The 20,732-nt window shown below is 51.7% G+C and overlaps 1 protein-coding gene and 1 long non-coding RNA gene across 7 annotated transcripts in view; both read right to left on the reverse strand.

Moving 5' to 3' along the window:
* LOC111933369 (uncharacterized) overlaps nt 1–20,732 on the reverse strand; it is a 274,768-nt gene that overhangs the window by 28,348 nt on the left and 225,688 nt on the right. For 5 of the 6 annotated variants that reach the window (XR_015274546.1, XR_015274548.1, XR_015274547.1 and 2 more), the window contains one exon: nt 18,643–18,918. This is a non-coding gene — a long non-coding RNA (uncharacterized LOC111933369). Of the gene's footprint in view, nt 1–18,642; nt 18,919–19,004; nt 19,042–20,732 lie in introns of those variants that run through there. The other variant, XR_015274551.1, reaches the window with a different exon arrangement.
* Nucleotides 6,346–8,668, reverse strand: SOX2 (SRY-box transcription factor 2). The gene has a single exon (XM_023946751.2). It carries the CDS (start codon nt 8,380–8,382, stop codon nt 7,435–7,437), a length of 948 nt encoding a protein of 315 aa, XP_023802519.1. The 5' UTR covers nt 8,383–8,668; the 3' UTR covers nt 6,346–7,434.

A 20,732-nucleotide genomic window follows, 5' to 3' on the forward strand; every position in this document is an offset into this window, starting at 1 on the left:
TTTCTTTACATCACCCCCTGTTAGGACGTGTGCTTTGGAAATATTGATTCATTGCGACAGCAAAGTCGCAACTACTGTGTGTGCATAACACGGGGAGGACACGGAGCGAGAACCCGCAGCAACGCAAAGCCCACTCACGGGAGAGCCAGATTGCTTTTTAAGCTAAAACTAATAATTTCATAACTGATTCACATTCAATCTGCCGCCGATGACGTCACGGGGTATTAGCATACGAGGAGGGATGAAGCCAGTGTGGCTGGAGTTGATAAGGTGCCTCCTGAGGAATTCGCTGCTTGTTTTAATACATTAATTATTTCTCTGTCCTCCTCAACTTCTGCAATTTGTAAGAGCTTAAAGGAACCATCATTCCCAGCGATGCCAGGACGGGTCGGAGAGCTTCTCCCGTGGCATTGGAGCCCGGCAGCCGGGGGCAGCGTGGGGATGAGTCCCAGCCCCGCTCCCTGCCCGGCCCGGCCGCCCCGCAGAGCTCTGCCGGACTTGCTTCTGATTAATCGGGCTCCGGGCCCGGCCGTCCCTGCTCGCCCGGGTGAGGCCGGTTCGCTCGGACAGCGGCCGCCCCGGCGCTGGGAGCTTCCCGCAGGATGGGTTTGCAGGATGAAACCCTCAGCCCGGAACGCGTGTGAGTTGTGAGTGTCACAGTGAGCGTGAGCTGATGTGCCAAGACACCCCTGCGGAGCCTTCCCGCGGGAAAGCCTCTGCAGAGGCCCGTGTCTTTCCAGCACCCGGTGGGATTCCCCCTCTACCCCTCCCCATCCCCATCCCCTGCCGTTAATCACGATTTTCTGGGGGAAAAAAAAAAAAAGCGCCCACATTACGTCATCAGCCCAAAGTGCTGCGGAGATGATGGGGTCACCGGGGAGCCGCGGGGGCCGGGCCTCCCCTCCCGTTCCCTGGGGCAGCGCCCGCCCGGCCGGGAGCGGAGGCACATCCCAGCATCCCAGCCGGGGGCCGGAGCAGCGCCGTGCCCGCCGCAGGGCTCCGGACAGAGGGACACAGCCGGGGCTGACAGCTCTCCCCCGCCGTCCCACTGCCCCCGGAGCTTGTAGGAGCTGGCGGCAGCGCCGCTTTGGACCCATCGAGCTCGGCCGGGCCCCGCGGGAGCGGCCTGAGAATCGCCAGCCCCGCAGGGCGCCCCTCGCGGACCCTCCCGAGCTGCGGCCACCTCGCTCCTCTGAGGATGGGAACTGCCTTGGAATAACCTCTCGGTGACTCGAGTCTGAAACACATTTGGAGGGAAGAAGGGCGGGAGAGGGGCTTTAATCAGGGCCGGGGGGGGACGGGTAGGGACGGGCGCAAAACACAAACAAAACACAGAGATATCCTAAAAGAATTAAATTTAAAAGGGATAAATTAAAAATAAATAAAAAAAACCCCACAAAAAATAAACAACAAAGAAAAACAAAAAACAAAACCAAAACATAAAGCCACGCTGTACAAGCTCTCGCCCACATGGCAGAGGTCCTGCGAGGAAGCACGCTGTGCCAGTGGATGAGGCAGAGACAAACTCCTGCAGAAACTTCTCCGGGCCGGCCCCGCTCCGTTCCCCTCGCAGCGAGGACCCCTCCCCGCCCATGGGCTTCCCCCCGCTTCTGCCGCAGGGCTGCAGTGGCCCAGGCGTGTCCTGTGGGACAGCCGGGCCCGAACCGGCACACACTGCACGGAAAGGGCCGTCCGTGCTCTCCTCCAACACTGCTAAACTGCAATGAAAAATTGCAGCTTGTTGGGCGCGCTCCCTCCCCCTGCACGCACAGGCGCACACGGTACAAACACACACAGGCACGCACAGTCACACTCACACACGGCTCAGCCACAGCAAACCCTCTGCGAACTCCAAAGCAAAGCTCCAAAACCATCCCGCCAGGTTCGGGCTTTCGCTTTGTTCCTCAGAGCCGCTCCATCCGCCCGCACCTGCCGGCGCAGAGGCTCCGCCGAGCCCGGAGCGCCGCGGCCCTGGAGCGGTCCCGGTCCCCGGGCAGAGCCGGAGTGTCCCCGGGCAGAGCCGGCAGGTCCCCGGGCAGAGCCGGCCTGTCCCCGGGCAGAGCCGGAGTGTCCCCGGGCAGAGCCGGCCTGTCCCCGGGCAGAGCCGGCCTGTCCCCGGGCAGAGCCGGAGTGTCCCCGGGCAGAGCCGGCCTGTCCCCGGGCAGAGCCGGACTGTCCCCGGGCAGAGCCGGACTGTCCCCGGGCAGAGCCGGAGTGTCCCCGGGCAGAGCCGGACTGTCCCCAGGCAGAGCCAGAGTGTCCCCGGGCAGAGCCGGCGTGTCCCCGGGCAGAGCCGGACTGTCCCCAGGCAGAGCCAGAGTGTCCCCGGGCAGAGCCGGAGTGTCCCCAGGCAGAGCCGGCCTGTCCCCGGGCAGAGCCGGAGTGTCCCCGGGCAGAGCCGGCCTGTCCCCGGGCAGAGCCGGCCCGCAGGACGGAGCTCGCCCTCCCGCTCTGGCACAGCCAAACGCGCAGCTCCGGGAATTTCCATCCCGGGCTCCTTTTCTTTCCAATTCGCAAGTGAAACAGCCCCCACACTCACTGTAGCGCTGTACGTCCTCGCCAAGTGAATTGATTCCTCAAAAGCAAAATAGTACCAAACTCTCGCAGTTCCCCGCGCCATCGTCAGAAAAACTGGTTTTAATTACCAAAACTAAAATAGCGGCGGTGCTAACTAGCAGGCGATCAAACCTCAATCAAACTTAAATCTCTGAGCAGTTAGCTATAAACTGTCAGCAATTGAAAAGTAAACCTGGTGCACACAAAGGCTCTGTTTAATTTTCTTGTTGTAATGGCTCTAAATGAGGACCCCATCACTATGCAGTTAAGCGGTGTTGCTTGTCCCCCTGAGGCGCTGATCAGTTCTTTTTAATGTGAGAAAACTGGCAGCTCGAAGCCCGTCAATGGAGCTCCCACAACAAAAGTCCTGAAAAGCTGAATGAATTGGGTTTGTAATTACTGCTTCCCTCTCCCCCCTTGCAGCTTATCTCTTATTCATTCAACATACATTATTGTCACCTAATCGCACACTCCCAACGTTATTTTGGGGTTTTTTTGCTTTTTTTTTTTTTTTTTTTTTGTATCTACTACTACGGACATGTTTGTTGTAGACATTAAACAAAATAATCCTCCCTTCTCTTTCCCCTCCTCGCCACGAAAAATGTTGAAACGACAGTGTCAGGCGAACCTGACTGGCGTTAAAAAAGCAAAGACGAAGTTCTTCTGCCGTCAGAATGTCAGAATTTTGCATATATCCTCAGAAATCTCGCAACCACCGAAGCAGGTTTTACATTTTAGTATTTGAGTTAGATCAGGATTTAAATGACTGAAGTGTATCTAATCACACCTATCAGTAATGGGCCTCTTTCTTTCAGTGGGACTTACATTATATACTACTTAAATTGCTGGGCTATCTACCTCCTATTCCGAGGCAGATATCCGGCTCTGCTACCCGTTGGGGACGAGGAGGAATTGAGAGAAAACATTCTGCTGTGGGGATCACCGTCACCCCTGATGTCCCAGCTGGCATCAGTGGGCATCTCGAGGAATCAAAATGTGGTTTCGGCCGACAAATGTCGGCAAGCGAGAGCCGCGGGCTGGAGCCGGGCTGCGAGGCAGAGCCTCTCCCCAGATCCCCCACCGCAAGAAGCTGTCGGTTGCAGAAATAAGTACAGCTATTACAACCAAATCTACTAACAGTCTAAATAATTAATTGAACCATTGCTCTTTGACCCTTGGAAAGTCCAGTAGGGACCCGTTTGTAGTAATAATACCCCCGAATGAGCCCTTGTCAAATATTCATTTAGTGGTTAATGTGAGCGATTTCCCCCTGGGACAGTCTGTAATACCAGCTTCCCAGCTTTGGCAAGAAACCCTGCTAATCTACCTCTCCAGTTCCACAAAATATTTTAACACCCCAGTACTTAAAAAGCCGTAAAAAAATCACAGGGGAAACTATAATCTTATCCTTGGGTTCACTTCGGCTCTGTAGAAGGTTAGGGAAACATTACACTGGCGCTCTTGGGCCGAGCATCACCCTGGCTATAAAATACACAACAATTCACGAGAGGGAAACCACGGAGAGCCCCAAAGGTCTTCAATAACCAAAATAAAAACATACCCACGAGCTCTGCTACACATTTCAGCTGCCATAAACGAAAGCCCAGGATAATGGCTTAGGTGTAAATGGCGTTATTGAATGAGTTGAATTTAAAATGAGCAGTGGACAATGGCGTTCCTCCAAGTAGCACTTTAAAAATAATACTGTTCAGCTGAACATGTAAAATGCTTTGGGTTATCCTCCCTAAACGGATAAATGGATGGATGGATGGATGGATGGATGGATGGATGGATGGATGGATATAAGGAATCTGTCCAAGGGATATCAGGTTTCAACCACATATATTCCAAATCGTACTCCGAAATCTAAGCTTAAACAAATTGCCCATATAAAAAGTTGCTGAATTCACTAAGCCTGAATATGTGGCTTAGTGTCTTTTGTTTAGTGGTATTAGCTCGCCTTCTCTATGCGAATTGTAAAAGGACCAACATTTCCAAATACCCCCCTCGAATATTTTAGTTAGCACTTCAAAAAGGGGCCAGGTTTTATTGCTGTTAATTGGCTAAGATTCGCTTTTAAAAATGGAATCGTGATATCGATTGGGCTTTTATTCCTGGTTCTCTTTTCTCAGCGAGGTGAGCGGGAGTGGGGATGTGGGCTCGTTACCACGTGAATAATCCCCACATGCATTGCAAACGCTCTGAACAAACAGCTCTGAAAAAGAATGTTTTACTCGTTGCATTAGCATAGAAGACACAGAAAAGGTTGAGAATCTGCAAAAATTGTTGTCCTGCCCAAGTACCGAGACGGTGCAGAAATAAAAGGGACAAAGGGAGCTAAACTACAAAACCAGGCAGTGAGCAAATCTCCACGTCTCCTAGTCTGGCAATGATAGTTTTCATCTGGACACCAGGCTTCAAGGATGGAGGCCAGAACTGAGCCTAGGAAATAGCAATACCAAATAAAAGCCACAAGCAGCCAGGTAATTTTGTGTGTGTGTGTATGTGTGTGCGTGTGTGCATTTTACCCAGCCTTCTTCCTCCCCGACCTAAAGCGAAATCCAGTGGCTGACAAGAAATACTGGAGAGAAAAGCTCAGCAACGCTTGCCCCGTGCCGGAGTGCCCACTTTGTGCCTTGCCTAAGCCAAACATCACATACTCTCCTTGCCACGTACCACATGCCATTAGCAGAAGACACGACCGGCTTGCAATCACAGTACTTCAAATCTCAAATTTTGTACCTTTTTCTTTTTAATTATTGTTATTATTATTTACATCTCCCTCTCTCTGCTTTCCTAAGGGAAAGCACAGCCGCGTTAGCACCAAATAAGCGCTGGGGCTGCAGGCGGGGCCGCCCAGCTCTGCTGCCCATCGGGGCCTGCCCTGGCCGGGGCCATCCGCGCACAGCAGAGCCGAGCCCCGTCCTCGGCAACTGCGGCTACGACTGTACAAAGTAAAACTCTACCTGGCACGGACGGTGGATCTCTCCTTCTATATGGCGAGCGCCACCGCTTCTCTTTGGGGCTGCGGCCGGCTGCAGAGAGTGTCCGAAACGGGGCTACACCGCGCTGGCAATTTAAGAAATAGGATTCAAGAAAGAGCTGTGATAAAACGTGAAAGTCTCTGGCATTCGACCGTTTTTGTTTGTTTGTTCGGTTTTTGTTGTTTCTTACCTCTGCCTGGCCAACCCTACCCCCGCCCCCACCTCTCAGCTCCTCCTGCGCGGCCCGGGAGGCAGGAGAGCAAAGTTTGGGAAGTGGCGGACAAAGGAGCGTGCAGGGCTGAGCCCGGGCAGCCCCGATTCCCGGCCGTGGGAAGCCGGCTCTCCTTCAGCCTGCCCGGCGGAAGGAGGCACGGTTGGGAAAAGAGAGAGGGATATTATGCGGCTGTGGAAGCCGGCAGGCCGCGGCAATGCCCGAGGCCCGCCCGCCGCTGCCGCCGGCCCCGGCTCGGCCCCTCCGGGGGCAACAAGTGGCCAAAGGAGCCAGAACCCCCGGAGCCACCGCACCCCGCGTCCTCGGGAGGGAAGGGAGGGGACCGGGAACCAGCCTCTCACTCCGCATTCCCGTCCCCCCCGAAGGAGGCATAGGCTGTTATTCCATTAAAGCTATCGTTCTTTCTCTCTCTCTATATACATACCTATAAAAATATTCATGCGTTATATATATATAGTTACATATTACTGCATTATTTATCGTATTCGGTTGGCTACGATGATACCTTCTACTGCATGAATTATTTAAAAAACATCTTGCGTTACAAAAATAAATCCAAGACTCAAGCGGAACTTCAGTGTCCATATGTCAAAAATTTATTTATCTCAAACTGTGCATAATGGAGTAAAAACTTAACTTGAATATGTACCTGTTATAAGGATGGTATTAGTTCAAATATATACATGGACTGTCGGCAGACTGATTTCAAATAATACAGAGCCGAATCTTTAAAATACAACTACGGAAAATGAGGAGAAAAAAAAAAAAAAAGAACTTAAAATATCATCACAATAAATTTACAGAAATATTACAAACCATAAGAAAATATTTCAAACACAGTAATTTCAGGTTGGTAATTTTCCTTTTTTTTTTTTTTTTTTCTTTTCTTTGAACAGAATGAAGTCTGGAAACAAAAAGTTATTATAAATTAACAAACGGCGTGTGAACCTGCATGGCAATTTTTGCTTTTTAACAAGAAGTAAAAAAAAAAAAAAAAATAAAAAAAAATTTAGTACAATCTAAACGTTTGCCCTTATCCAGCAAACCAAGCCCATGGTTCGCAAGTACTCATCCTGCCTTTTTTTATCTTTTGTACAATTTCTAAAACAATTTAAATGTCCAAATGCCGTAAAATAATTTCCTCTCTTCTTGCAGCTGCTATAAATTCAGCTGCCAAAACCACAGTAGTCCAAGAAGACTCTATTTTTTAAAAATAATTGGCAAATTCGCGAGCTTGGTTTCTTTTCTTCTCTCTATATTACGAGTGGATATTCTGATTGCCATGTGTCTTTTGATAAATACTGTACAAAAGTTGCCTGCAAATATTAAAACATCTTCCTCTTCGCTCTTTGAGTCTAGCTCTAAATATTATTGGTAAAGACTTTTGCAAACTTTCTGCAAAGCTCCTACCGTTTTAACTAGAACTTTTTAAAAGTTTTGTGTAGTTGCTTCCCCTCCGAGATCTATACAAGTTCCTTGTCTGTTTAATTTCTGACCCCCCCCAAACCCCACCCCCACCCCCCGCCCGGAGTTTTCTCTGTACAAAAATAGTCCAAAAAAAAAAAAAAAAGTCCAGAATTTCTAATAAAAGTTTTTTTGTTGTTTGTTTTGTTTAGTTTTCCTTTCCCTCCCCTCCCACCCCCCCCCCCCGGCCCCTTTGTCTTACATATGTGATAGAGGGAGTGTGCCATTAATGGCTGTGCCAGGAACAGGTGCACTCTGGTAGTGTTGGGACATATGAAGTCTGCTTGGGGCAGCTGGTTCTGGTACTTCAGCACCTGGTAGATACATGCTGATCATGTCCCGAAGGTCCCCAGCTTGGCAAGGAGCCCTTGAATGAGACGAGGAAGTGACTACGGGGGGACTGGAGCTGGATTCCGTCTTGACCACCGAGCCCATGGAGCCCAGGGCCATGCCCGGGGTCCCTTGCTGGGAGTAGGACATGCTATAGGTAGGCGATCCGTTCATGTAAGTCTGCGAGCTGGTCATGGAGTTGTACTGCAGGGCGCTCACGTCGTAGCGGTGCATGGGCTGCATCTGCGCCGCGTTGTGCGCGTTCAAGCCCGGGTGCTGCGGGTAGCCGAGCTGCTCTTGCATCATCCCATAGCCTCCGTTGGTCCAGCCGTTCATGTGCGCGTAACTGTCCATCCTCTGGTTCACCCCAGCTCCCAAGGTGGCCCCAACCCCTACCCCAGTCGTCATGGTATTGGTGCCCGGTGCCAGTAAGCCCCCCGGCAACGTGTACTTATCCTTCTTCATGAGGGTCTTGGTTTTCCTCCGGGGTCGGTATTTATAATCCGGGTGCTCCTTCATGTGCAGAGCTCTGAGCCGCTTGGCTTCGTCAATGAAGGGTCTCTTTTCCGCCTCGGATAAAAGTTTCCACTCCGCCCCGAGCCGCTTGCTGATCTCGGAGTTGTGCATCTTCGGGTTCTCCTGGGCCATTTTCCGCCGCTGCCCGCGGGACCACACCATGAACGCGTTCATCGGCCGCTTGACCCGGTCCGGGCTGTTCTTCTGGTTGTTGGCGGCCGAGTTGGAGTTGCCTGTGCCTCCCCCCGAAGTTTGCTGGGGGGCGGGAGGTTTCAGCTCGGTTTCCATCATGTTGTACATTCAAACTACTTTTGCCTGGAACCAGCCTTGAGCAGAGAAACGAGGAGCAGCCGCAGCGGAGTCCCAAGCCGGACTTTTTTTTTTTTTTTTCCTAGGGAGGGGTAGGAAAGGGGGGAGGGGGACTCCCCAAAACCACACTTGGATCAAGATCAGGATCTTCCTCTTCGCTGATGGATTAATAATGCTAATAACTGCTATTATTACCGCCGGAGTCTTGATTTTAAAAAACTTCTTCCTCCTTTTTCCCTTTTCTCTGCCTGCCGCTCTCTCTCTCTCTCTCTCTCTCTCTCTCTCTCTCTCTCCACCTCGGTCTTAAAGAGCCAGCAAACTACTTTACCCCCTTTTGCAAACACACACACTCTCTCTCTCTGCCTTGACAACTCCTGATACTTTTTTGAACAAGTTAATAGACAACCATCCATGTGATGGGGGCTTGTCAGGCAATAAATGCGTTCGCTCCGGCCAATCAGCGCTCGGCGGCTCCGCCACTGAGGACAAGTCTCTTCCCCTGGTTTTGCATGAAACGGGGCGGGGGCTGGGCGCGCCGGGACGGCTCGGCGGGGAGGCGGGCCCGGGGGCGGCCCGGCCGGCCACTGGGAGCCTTTGTATCTCCCCTTCCAGCAACAGGTCACACACGCCTTTTGGAGGAAGTGGGTAAACAGCATTGTTGCTACGTGGTGTTTTTCTTTTTTTTTTTTTTTTTTTCTATTTTTCTTTTTTTTTTCCCCCCTCTTTAAGTTGGTGTTGGCTTGGGGCTAGCAGAAGCCATGGGGGAAGCGTAGCGGGAACGGCTTCCCCCACCCGTGTGCTGATGTCCCTCGGGACAGAGGGGCTGCGCGGGGCCCTACGGCTGCCTCGCTTGCCCCGTCCAGGCCGTGCAGTCCCCGTGAAGCGGAGCCCCCGGGCGGGCGCTGCTGCTGCCGCCGCCGGGGAGCGGAGCCCGCAGCGCCCCGCCCGGGCTGAGGCTGTGCCCCGGCCATCCCCGGGCCCTGCTCCGTGCGGGGCCAAGCCCTTCCCCCGGCCTCGGGGGATGTCCAGTGCAAGCACGGCTTCCCCACACGCCGTCCCCGCCGAACACAAAGCGGGGCCGGGACCCCTCTGCAGCTGCTGGGAGGGGTCCGGGCCGCGCTCCGTCCGCCGCTGGGCCCGGCGGCACCGTCACCCATTGCGGGGCTGGGGGGACGGCCGGCCGCTACAAATAGGTAGTTTTGTTTCCCTTGTTGTCATTACACGGGCTGCACAAAGCCCCGGCTAAGTTTACTTCCACTCTCTTGTTGGGATCTTTGTTGCTAAACCGCACTTGACGACAAAGGAAGGAGGGGAGAGAGGACGCGGAGCGGGAGCGGGGGGAGCCGCTCGCCGCCCTGGCCGCGCTCCCCCGCGCCGCTCCGCGCCTCCCCTGCCTCCACGGGGTTGCTCCGCCTTTCGGTGCGCTGGCGCTCACGGCGTGGAGCCGGAGGGGTGCGGGGCGGCGGGGGAGCGGCGGGGGAGCGGCGGGGGAGCCGCGGGGGAGCCGCGGGGGCCGGAGCGCGGCCGGGCCGCGGGGCGGGGGCCGGGGCAGCGCGGGCGCCCCTGAGGCCTCAGCCGCGGCGCTGCGGCGCCCCCTGCCGGCCCGGCCGCGCCCCGGGCGGGGAGGCGCCGCCGGGAGCCGCGCGAGGGCCGGGGGGAAGGGAGCGGGAAATGACACCCCGGAGGAATAATAACAATAATAATAATAATAATAAAGAATAATAATAAAAACCCGCCGGCGAACAGGGACGCATCTTTTTTTTTTTTTTTTTTCCTGTTTGTGGATTATGCAAATAAATCCTGTCGGGTCCAATGTGTTTAATTCGAAAATGTATATATAACCCCTAGATAAGTGATAGGTTAAACTGTCGAAAAATAGGTGCGAATTATGAGATGTGGGATATAACCGGATTCTGACTGTCCAGACACTCCTGAAGGCACGGCGGCTGTTTACTGTCTTATTGTTCTCCCTTTGGTCTGCAGTTGATAAAGTTATTAAAAAATATTTTTTTTGATAATTGTTTTGATTTTTTTTTTTAAAAAGAGGATGGGTGGGCGGTGTAGGTGCTTGCTCATCGTGCTAAACCGATAAGCGAGGGCTGGCGGTGCGCAGGCAAGGGGTTATTTTTGCTCTGGCTGTAGCTGCGGGAGGTGCGTGGGGTGCACAGCCCAGAGCTCCACGCAGGACCAGGACATCGTGGGCTGCCCTGTGCTCAGAGAAAGCCTTTCAGGGGCCTGGTCCTTTCCTAATTGCATTTATCATGCGAATAAAGGATGGGAAATGCCTAACAATTGTGCTATCGGGAGTATTTACGGCTCTATTTTAATTAACACTTTTAATTATCGATGCAATAAACTGGCATATATACATGATCGTGCAGTACAGGAAATAAGGTGAGGGCGATGGCTCTTTTGGGGCATTTTGTGCCTTTCCTCTGGGTATGGAGGTTTGCTTGGTTGGGAATGCACACACGGGTGGGCGGAAGCAGAAGCAGACCGGGAAGCTGGCTACAAAATAAAAAAAAATAAAAAAAAAAAAAAGAAGAAAAAAAAGAAAAGATGAAATGGTCCCTGATTTTCTATATTAATGACAATAACACCACTGCTCTCTAAGAATACAGCCAGGGAAAGGAGGCCTGCAGAGGGACGGTTTAATCTGAGTGGATTTAAAAAATCGTTGCCTTTGGTATAATTTATGGAAATGAAAAGTGCTTACATTAAACAAATAGTCTGCAAATGTTCTCAGTGATGGGCTCTGCGGCACACGCACTCTTATTTCCAGGTTATGAGTGTCTTAAAAAGAAAATGAATGTTAACTACTTGGATTTCATGTATTTATTGTTCTAATACTCGCCGATTTTTCTAAAAGCCCTACGGATACAACCTATCGTGTTAACTGTATCGGAAAGAATATACACATTTTCATATTATTTTTTTCCCCTGAACCTACCAGTAACCAATCTAAAGCAAACTATTAAGCAGACTTGTGGAGATGGGAGATTGCAGCTCCATTTTTTGTCCTTAGCTGCAAATAGAGGTTTAACTTGCAGTAATTAGGTGAGAACTAGCCAAGCATCTTACTATTATGATGCTTGTTAAAAACGCTTCTTTTCTGCATCTGCATTTGAGTGTGTTCCCCTCCACTCTTAATCTTCTTATGGAAATGAAGGCGAACGGCAGGGAACCTGCAGAGACTTAGAGAATGTCCTTGTTAACTGGAATTTCTCAGCATTGCTAATTAGCAGAGTTTGACGACCACCAGTATTGGGGAAAGCTCTGTTTAGCCACTCACAAACCCTTCCGAGGAAGAGCAGACTAATTTTATTTTGTAATTAAAATCTGAAAAGGCCCCTATTTGACAGTTAGGGCTATGAGAGTTTTATCTCCCCGTGAAATAATTACTGCCTTGATAACTCAATTTTCTGCAAAATGTCAACTGTGAGCTCCAAAAGTTTTAATTTCATTACGTTAAAAAAAAAAAAAATAGGCAAAGACGAAAATGTACAAATAAATTTCCTCTTGCCCCTCTTACGCTGTAGCAGCCCAGCCCTCGGGAGCCGAAGTTAGTCAGGGAAGTTTTAATGAACTAACTACACCTCAGTCTCTGGGGAATTTCAGTCATCACACGGTGAGTTTGCAGTAGTATCCCGATGAAAACTTGGGGAGATATAATCTGAAATGCCCTGCAATAAAAGCCACATTTGGGGTGGGTACGGGCCCAGGCCGGGGGCAGGGGGAGCCCCGCTGTCCGAGCCGCCCTCCCCAGCCCCTGCAGGGTCCCGAGTGCTGCAAATGCAGGCTGTCCTCAGGCAAAGAAGGCTCTCACCCGGCGCCGGCCGGAGAGCCGGGGGGACCCTCCGGGAGCTCCAAGGGGTCTCGGGAACTTGGGAAGTTTGGCAGGGCCGAGCTGGGGTGAGGCTGGGGCCACTCTGCCTGCGAGGCACGGAGGCAGCTGTTCGGGGAACCTGGGGGGAGCCGAGGCGCTGCGGCAAGTGTAATCCACTCTGCTTGCGTTTGGGATGTTTTTTATTATTATTTAAAACGGTTTAATCTCCTTTTTGTCCCTCCCTGTCCAGCAAGTAGCCCGATTGTCGCTCTCAGAAGTGGCATTACACGTACAAACCAAGGAGGGGGCGAGCCGCGGCCGGTCCCTCCAGACCCCATTTCGCCCAATAATTTCATTCAAGGGCTCTAAGGACCCTTGAAAGCCGGGGAATGCCGAGGGAGCCCCGCGCTGCTCCCGGTCTCTCCTTTCATCCCTGTTCTCCCGAATGGAAGCGCGGGGCGAGCGCACGTGCGGCCGGGCGGGCAGCGCACGGGGCCCGGGCCCGAGCGGGGCCCGGGGGCAGCGGGGGCTGCTGGGCTCCCCCCGGGCCGCCCGCGCCGGAGGTCCCGCTGTGCCCCCCCCGCTGAGCCCCCCGAGCGGCCCCCACTGCCACCTCCCCTCCCGGAGACCACCGCACGCGGGAGCCGCTGCTGCGGGGCTGGGGCGGCAAAAAACAAATAGCCGAGAGGTTAAAAAAAAAAAAAAATAAAAAAGAGGGAGAAACAAAAAATAAAAAGCTCCGCTTTTGTCCAGTGCTGCAAGAAGGAAAATTTAAAGAAAAAATAAAACTCGGATCGTGGAGGGAGTTGAACGTACACAATAAGCAGCAGAAAAGCCGAATCGCACACACCACCTCTCGAAGTCGCTTTCAAAAGGCTTCTCAATAAAAGGAGAAGCCGATTGTCCAAACAGGCTTCCATGACTCTTCATAAATAGCCAACAGCTTCCTCCAAACTGTCCGAGATTTTTGCTCTGCATCTAAAATCGCACTCCCGGGATTTCTTTCCCAAAGGAAAGTATAAATGAACCCCGTACTTTTTCTTATGTGATATTTAAAATAAATCAGAAAATCAAGATCATTGGCGAGGATAAACTTAGGAATTACTGTACAACGTAACGGGGTGAAATTACAGTTGAATGTTGGCTCTTTAGCAAGAAGGCAACCCCCTCGAGCAGTCTATTTAAAGTTATCTTTCCTTCCTAGTTTTATAAGAACAAATGAGTTTTCTTTTCCCATTGTAGTTGAATGAACTCATGTATATTAAACACAAAACCCCTCCTGAAGAACGCTAACTGCTTTACTTAAACCCACAAAGGCACAAAAATCCAGAACTGAAGGCTTCCAATTCCTGAATAAGTCCCCTTAACTCTCTCAGGCTCGCAGGAGAGAGAGATTGGGGACATTCTCTGAAAGTCTTAATGCCTGGAAGGGGCTATCTCAAATGTATTGTCTTTTCCTAAAGTTGAGGCTTCTATTTTATTTCCCTCTTTCCCCTTCACCATCTTTGTGTTGACTTAAGAAAATAATGGTCAAAAAAAGTGTCTGTTCATGGGATCACACGTGTCGCCCAAATCAAATGAAGTCCTCTTTGGCCCCAGCACAGTTTTGATGGAATTATTCCGGCTCTTCCATTGAATTCACACCGTTTCCCAAAGAAGCTGTGGCAGTTTCAATGGAAACGCCTGAGGCACAGCCTGGGGTGCTTCAAGGTTGCTTCTCTCAGCGCACCTCAAACCCTGGCATCCCGAGGCATGGATTGAAAAGTACATTAAAAAAAAAAAAAAAAAAAAAAAAAAAAAAAAGCCCTTTCCAATGATTCTCAGATCACTGACAAGATCGCCCATAATGGAGCCAAGACGGTGACTTTTATCTCGCTGTTCCTCATAGTCCTTAATTTGGAGCTCATTGACAGGACAGACGGTAATGACACTTTCAGAACTGTTATGGTCTGGAGTGACAATCTCTCCATCTCGCCCATGGTTTATTGACACCATGGGCTCATTGTGTCAACTTAGGCTTGTGATTTCAGAATTCTCCAGCGACGGGCTCGTTGGGAGGATTTAAATTCAAATTATAGACTAGCTGTCTATACAGTGAATTCATATTTAGACGGTGCTTAATCGGAGCAGAGAGATGGTGCTATAAATAATAACAACAACACTTCCCATGTGTCTACCCACTGTCCTCCATCCGAAGATCTGAAAGAGCCTTTGCCGGAGGAGGCCCGGGCACAGCGGAGAGGGGAGAAGGGAGCCCGTGGGTCTCCCGTCCATCCTCAGGCGGCTGCGGCCCCGCAGGTGTGTGCGACAGGAGGGGCAGGACGAGCGCTGTAGGCACACAATGATCTGCGGCACTGCGTGGGCTTGAGTGTGGGGTGTCACAGCCCCTTTTCCATGGAAATCACGGGACAACGGGGCTTCTCCAAACAGCCCGGCCGGCCCTGTGGGAGCCTTCCCGGTGGGAGCGGATGAATGTGAGGAGAAAGGCCCAGGGGATGCCCACGGGCTGGGACAGAAGGGGCGATGCTGCGGGTGCTCAGGGCAGCAGGTGCCAGGGACAGGCTGAGGGGGAAGCAAGAAAAGGTGAAGTGCGAAATTGGCCTTTGAGGCTGTTTTTCTGGTTTGTTTCTTCAAGTCTCCCATTGCTCAACAGAGAGATGTAGGAAATGCCGGCGTCCAGAAACAGCTCCTTCCAAAAGACATAAATAAACTAAAAATGCACTTTTCTTCCAAGTGGAGATGAACGAGACCGAGCACAGAGCGAACCCCCCCTTGCTGCCAGCTGAGCACAGAGCTGACGCCCCCCTTGCTGCCAGCTGTCTGCCAAGCCTGGGACCCGATCCCAGATTTACAGCATTTGCTCCCTTGAGTAACGTCCGCAGAATAAAACCCAGCAACTGAGTTACGAACCGAGCCCAGAAAAGCAGCTTTTTGGTTAAACTGATCACTCGGGACCCTTGATTTTATGTGCCAACTTCTGCCCTAGGAGGGGGGAGTTTACGACCCCTTTACAGCCCCCTCACAACTGCTGTTTCTAAGAGGAGCACTAACAGCCCCTCTCCTGGAACCGGGTTAATCATTCACCTTTCGGCAGGAGTCACTAAATTTTTGTAAAGTGCCTCCTGACGCTAAACCATGCGTACAAACGCTCTCTATTTTTTCCGTTTCCTGTGGTAATTGACATATAATACCTCTGTTTATAACTGGCTTGACAGATCTATACAGATGTATATTTTTGCTTAATTTCAGAGTTATATATACCGAACGCATGCTAACTAAAGAACCAGTAAAGGAAATCTGGGAATTCCGTTGTGCAGGAAATCTGTGCAGGGCTCTTGCTATTATTTATAGAAAATGCCATGTCTTTATTTTGGGCGCTCTTACTACAGAATTGCCTTATTAGGGAGTCTCGAGCGGAGATCAAACTGAAAGAATGGAGAAAGTATGCTCAGCGCGACAAACAATAATATTTCATAAAAACCTATCCGAATATAATTTCTAAAGTGAAAAGTTTATTGTGAGACCAACAGCCATGGGGTTCATTTAATAGAAGAACTGCGGCGTTATGACTTTCAGCCAGGCTGTCAACAGGAGATACAAAATAACCCCAATTTAACAGAAATAATTTGGTTTCCATTAGTCTTTTTCTTTGCACGCAAGATGCATAAACCGTGCTGGGTATTGCTGCAACTAGCGAATACCACCGTTAAATGCACTACACTGAGCTACGTGCACGCTATAAAATAAGTAGAGAATTCATCTAAAAAGTTGGTGGCAATGCAGCACGTCACATATTTTGGCTAATCGTTTTATATCACCAGGTTTCTTTTAAATCTGTCATCTCCACAGTGAGGAAATAAAATCGCACTCCAGGCACTCACTTAAGATAACGCATCTTCCTTTTCCAGGAATTGGGGAGGGGGTGTTTTCTTTGTTTTTTTTTTTTTTTTTTTTTTTTGTGAGGGGGGATTGAGGTGACTTTATTGCTTCGTCTTTAAACATATGGCATTTGAGAAAATGTTTCCTTCATGAAAAGGAACTGTTCAACGCTGCTTACAAGCAACACCTGTCAACACTGACTTATTTAAGACACGTTGGGAGGAAAACACAAGCACGAGCATCTGAAAGGCTGGCATTTGCTGACAGCTCTGGAACACCGAAGTTGGGAACGATGAAAAATTAATCCTGATTTTTCTGTGCCTAAGGCTGCCATTAAAGAAGTTGGTCTGCCGGGGATGTCCCGCCGCGGTCCCACGGCAGCTCCCCTGCTCTGCCTAGATGTGGGAGAGCATCACATACCAGCGTTTCTGTAAGATCCAGGCTTATGGAAAGCTCTACTTAGAAAGAAGTCGGTGGCACTTCACTTATTTTTCTCCCACGTTTATATATCTGCGGAGAGCAAACGGTGCAATCTGGAGGTGGCTTCCCTGCCCGTAGCTCCTGTGCTGGGCTCTCTGCTCACCTTACCTGTCCCTACCTCCCCGCGCTCCCTGTAAGCCCTGCAGTGACTCGGAGCGGCTCCCGGGGCCGGCTCCAGCGCTCCCGGTGCTGCCGTCGGTGCCGCCGCGGGCGCGCCCGTCCCGCGCGGTCCCCACGGGCGCCCCCGGCGCGGCCGACAGGGGGCGCCGCCCCCCGCGCGGAGCGGCCGCGGGAGCGGGGGGAGCCCGGGGAGCCCGGGGGGAGCCCGGGGGGAGCCCGGGGAGCCCGGAGCCGAGCGGGGTCGAGTACAGATCTTTAGTCGTCGTGGATAAAAAGAGATTAAAGGCTAAATTTTTTTTTTTTTTTTTTTTTTTTTTTTGTCGATTTTAACCAACTACGGAAATGTAGAGCTTTCATCCTTTGATGTTTCCCAGAAAGAAACGGTTATATCGGTTTGTGAAATTACATCGTCTCAGAGCCAGCGATCCAGCCGTGGAGTGCTAAAATAATTTAATTAAAAATAATAATAATATGAGGACCCGAGCTTCCGCAGAGGCACTTAAAAGCTGACACATGCCCCTCCATCTCCCCTCTCCCTAGCGCTCCCGATGTTTCCTGACTGCCGTTTGATGGGAATAATTAAAAATAAGATAACCCCACGCTAGCGGGGGGCTCGTATCCATCGCTTGCGGCGCGCTGTCCTCACCCTGCCCCTGCACGGCCGGCCTTGCCGTCCAGCCCTGCTCTGCAGGGGCAGAATAGTGCAAAAAAGCAAATCGCTAAAATCATAAATCGAGTGTTGGACTTTTATCTTATTAACCATAAATAAAATTGTAACCGGCTACCCACTTTTCCCCTACTACAAAACCCCTTCACCTGTATTTAAATAGCACGTCTTTAATTACAGCAGTTGGGATGTATGAGGCTGAAATGAAATTAGCAGTCATTACCAGTCCTTTAACTCTGTGGTGCTTTTGATCAGCACTAAATTAGCTTTCCAGTCCTAACAAAGGCTCTATAGCAAGCAGTGGGCTGTAAATAAGACAGCTCGACCTGCCCTCAACACCTTTTCTCTTGTCAATCACAGCTCTATCATTCAGTCCAAGATTAACCTTTATCTACCAAATTCTTACCAAGAAAAAAAAAAGGGGGGGGGGGGGAGCGAAGAGGGGGATATCCAACCTCAACTTTGCTAACTGTAACTAAAAAGAGTTTCCCTTTAAAAGGTATTATAATGAGCCAATATGTCAAATTCGGGCCTTTCCCAGCCCCAAGCGCATCAGAAGGCAGCTGAGGGCAGCTAAAGGTATTGATGATTTATTATCGACTCGCCCGGGTGCGGACCCCGCGCAGCCGGAGCCCGGCCCGGCGATGCGCCGCCTCTGCCCGCGGTGTAGCCCCGCTTTGGGCGTGCGGGGAGCTCCGCGGGGCCGGCCCCCCTTTCCCGGGATTGGGCCGGGAGCGGCCGCGCAGCGCCCACAGGGGGCGGCAGAGAGCGGCGTGCCCGGGGAACCCCCGCCCGGCGGCCGCTCCGCGCCCCGCGCACCGCCCCGGCCGCACCCGCGGAGCGCCCGGCCCGGCCCGCCCGGGAGAGCCAGGGAGCATCTCCGGGAGCGGCCGGGGGCTGCGCGCCTCTCCGCCCTCGCCCCGAGGGGCTGCGCCGACACAGCGGCCCCGTGGGGAACAGCCCGGGGCGGCGGGGGAGAGTCCCGGCTCCGCTTCGGCCCGAGCGCTCCCCGCGGGCCGTGAGCTCCGCGGGACAGGAGCGGACAGGGCACAGACAGCCCGCGGGCCGGGAGCGCTCCTGCCCAGCGCTCCGCTCGCCATGCGCGGCCGCGCAATTTCAGCAGAGCCCAAAGCCGTACGCGAGTCCCCGAGCTTAACGCGGTGGAGCTCGGAGCGGCGGGTCGTAGGTGGGAGCTACATTTCCAGATCGTTTTAAAGGTCACGGGGGAGGAGGGGGGAAAAAAACCTGTGAATGTCAAAGTTGTGCTGCAGCTACTTACATGTCGGTGCCAGAGCAGGGTGGTGGCTGTGAGAGGTTTGATTGGCAGCTCAACGCCAAAGTCCGCGCGGACTCCGGAGCCCGGCGCAGCCCCGGGGGTCTGAGCACTTTTCACCGGACAGAGGCAGTTGAAGGAAGCTCGCACGTCCCCTTCTCTTCTCCTCTCCTCCTCCATCCAGGACAGAGAATGAATCCATTTCGGTTTTTCTTCCCCCGGCTCTCTTTCCGTTTGCCTACACATCCTCCAAGTCCTAGCCCTAGCTCTTAACTGCAGTCCCTGGAACAAGAGGGGAAAAAATCGTTTATGGCTTAAAAAAATTCCCAATGGCTGATTTTGTGTGTGTGTTATAAGAATGCACCCACAACAACAAAAAAGTCACTTCTCTGTCCCCCACCGTACAGCAGAAGAATAATAAAAAAGCTTTATATTTTTGCAGTGGGTATTCAAAGATAATTTGATGCCATTGTTTCTGCTACAGATGGTTCTTTTTAATACAATAACACTGCTCTTTGTGCATACTACACACAATAAAAATCGAAAGCGTTCTCCTGAATAACCATTTTGTTCTCGCTTGTATACAGGCCAACAAAAGCTGCCGTGAGGTAATGGGTTCTGTTTATTGAAGCCATAGAATAGAGGTTTGATAAAGATTTTTGTATATGGGGAAAAAAAATTAAAATAAAGACCTCGCAAGGTCGAGCTGATCTCTGCGTATTTATTACCACTGAAATATTTTATCAATATATTTCTTTGAGTTGCAGCTGCAGGGATCCCTCCCTCCCCTCCCCCCACCCATAATCAGCCCAAACATCTGTTTCTTTGAATTTGGGGAGATCTACAGTCGTGGCCAGACCTAAAAATCCAGACTTTGAGAGCGAGTGGGGCAAAGCGGCTCAGCGCGAAGGCAGCGGGCGCTGGGGAGGCGAGGCTGAGCGGCCGCGGCTGTTCCTGTGCGCGCCTATCTTTGTGTGGCCGGCTTTGCGATGTGCTGTCCGCGCACACGCGCACACAAAGGCGCAAACCTCTGCTGCCAGTCCCCGGCATCTGCCCACGGGCTTTTCCTGCTCGCCCCGCCTGGCCCTGCGCTCCAGCGGCCTCCGCGGCGCGCAGCTCCCGCTCAGCGCGGCTCTTGCGCGGCTCTTGCGCGGCTTTTGCGCGGCGCCGCCCGCAAAGTTCCTGAGCGCCTGCAGAGCCTCCCCACAAACGGGGCCGAGGCTTTGCCCCTCCGGCACCGCGGAGCGCAGCGGGCAGCGCCGGCCGGGCGGCGCCGGGTGCCGAGGCTGCGGGCTCCGGCAGAGTTCTGCTGCGCTGCTAACTTTCCGCCAAGTAATGAATAAATTAGCACCGCTGAAGGGGGAAATAAATGTTAGAGGGAGCCGCCAAGACAAACGGGGATTTTTGTCGTGAAAATTGTTTCACAGGTCAAGAATTCTGCGCCCGAAAGTCGCCCCGTTACCTAGTTTGGGATCTGGTTACGACTGTAGCAACTCGAAGAGAGCCCCAAAGCAGTGGAAAGTGCTTAGACAATAGGGCTCTGCGGGAAAGTTGTTAGTCAGTGACTGTGTTTGTCTACCTTTCTATAGGAATTAATGCCACAGTTCTCTGTGCCTCTGTAGCCTGGACTGACAGTAATCCACCTCTGTGACTTCTGCCCTTTGTGTTTTCACAAAACTCGGCTCACTTGTAGCATGACAACAGCACGGAATAATGACTTTAACCTTCAAACGTTCCTTAATTAGCTTTTTCAGCAAACTAAAAGATGTTCAAATGAGCCCTTTGACAAAAACTGACCTGAGCCTTCAAATTCTACTTTCATTTTTGGGACTAAGACGTTATTGGTTCGCAACTCGTCTGAAGTCATCTAATAAGGGATTATTTAGGAACTATTACCCACACGCCAATTAAAGCCTCTCCGATGAAATTCGGGAGACAAAGATAAGCATCAAAACGGAAAATTAAACTATTTGCACATGGCTTGTTTTTCAACAACCCATTTTGCATCTCAGGATAAACATCTTCTCCCCAGCTCGCTCCTCCGGAGCGGGGAGGGTGCGGGAGCCTCTCCGGGGCGGCCGCGGAGCTGCGGAGCG

This window comes from Cyanistes caeruleus, chromosome 10, assembly GCF_971803275.1.
Source record: "Cyanistes caeruleus chromosome 10, bCyaCae1.hap1.1, whole genome shotgun sequence".
NCBI lineage: Eukaryota > Metazoa > Chordata > Aves > Passeriformes > Paridae > Cyanistes > Cyanistes caeruleus.

Excerpts from the sequence above, each read along its gene's own strand:
- SOX2 (XM_023946751.2), bottom strand. The coding sequence starts at position 8,382 with ATGTACAACATGATGGAAACCGAGCTGAAACCTCCCGCCCCCCAGCAA.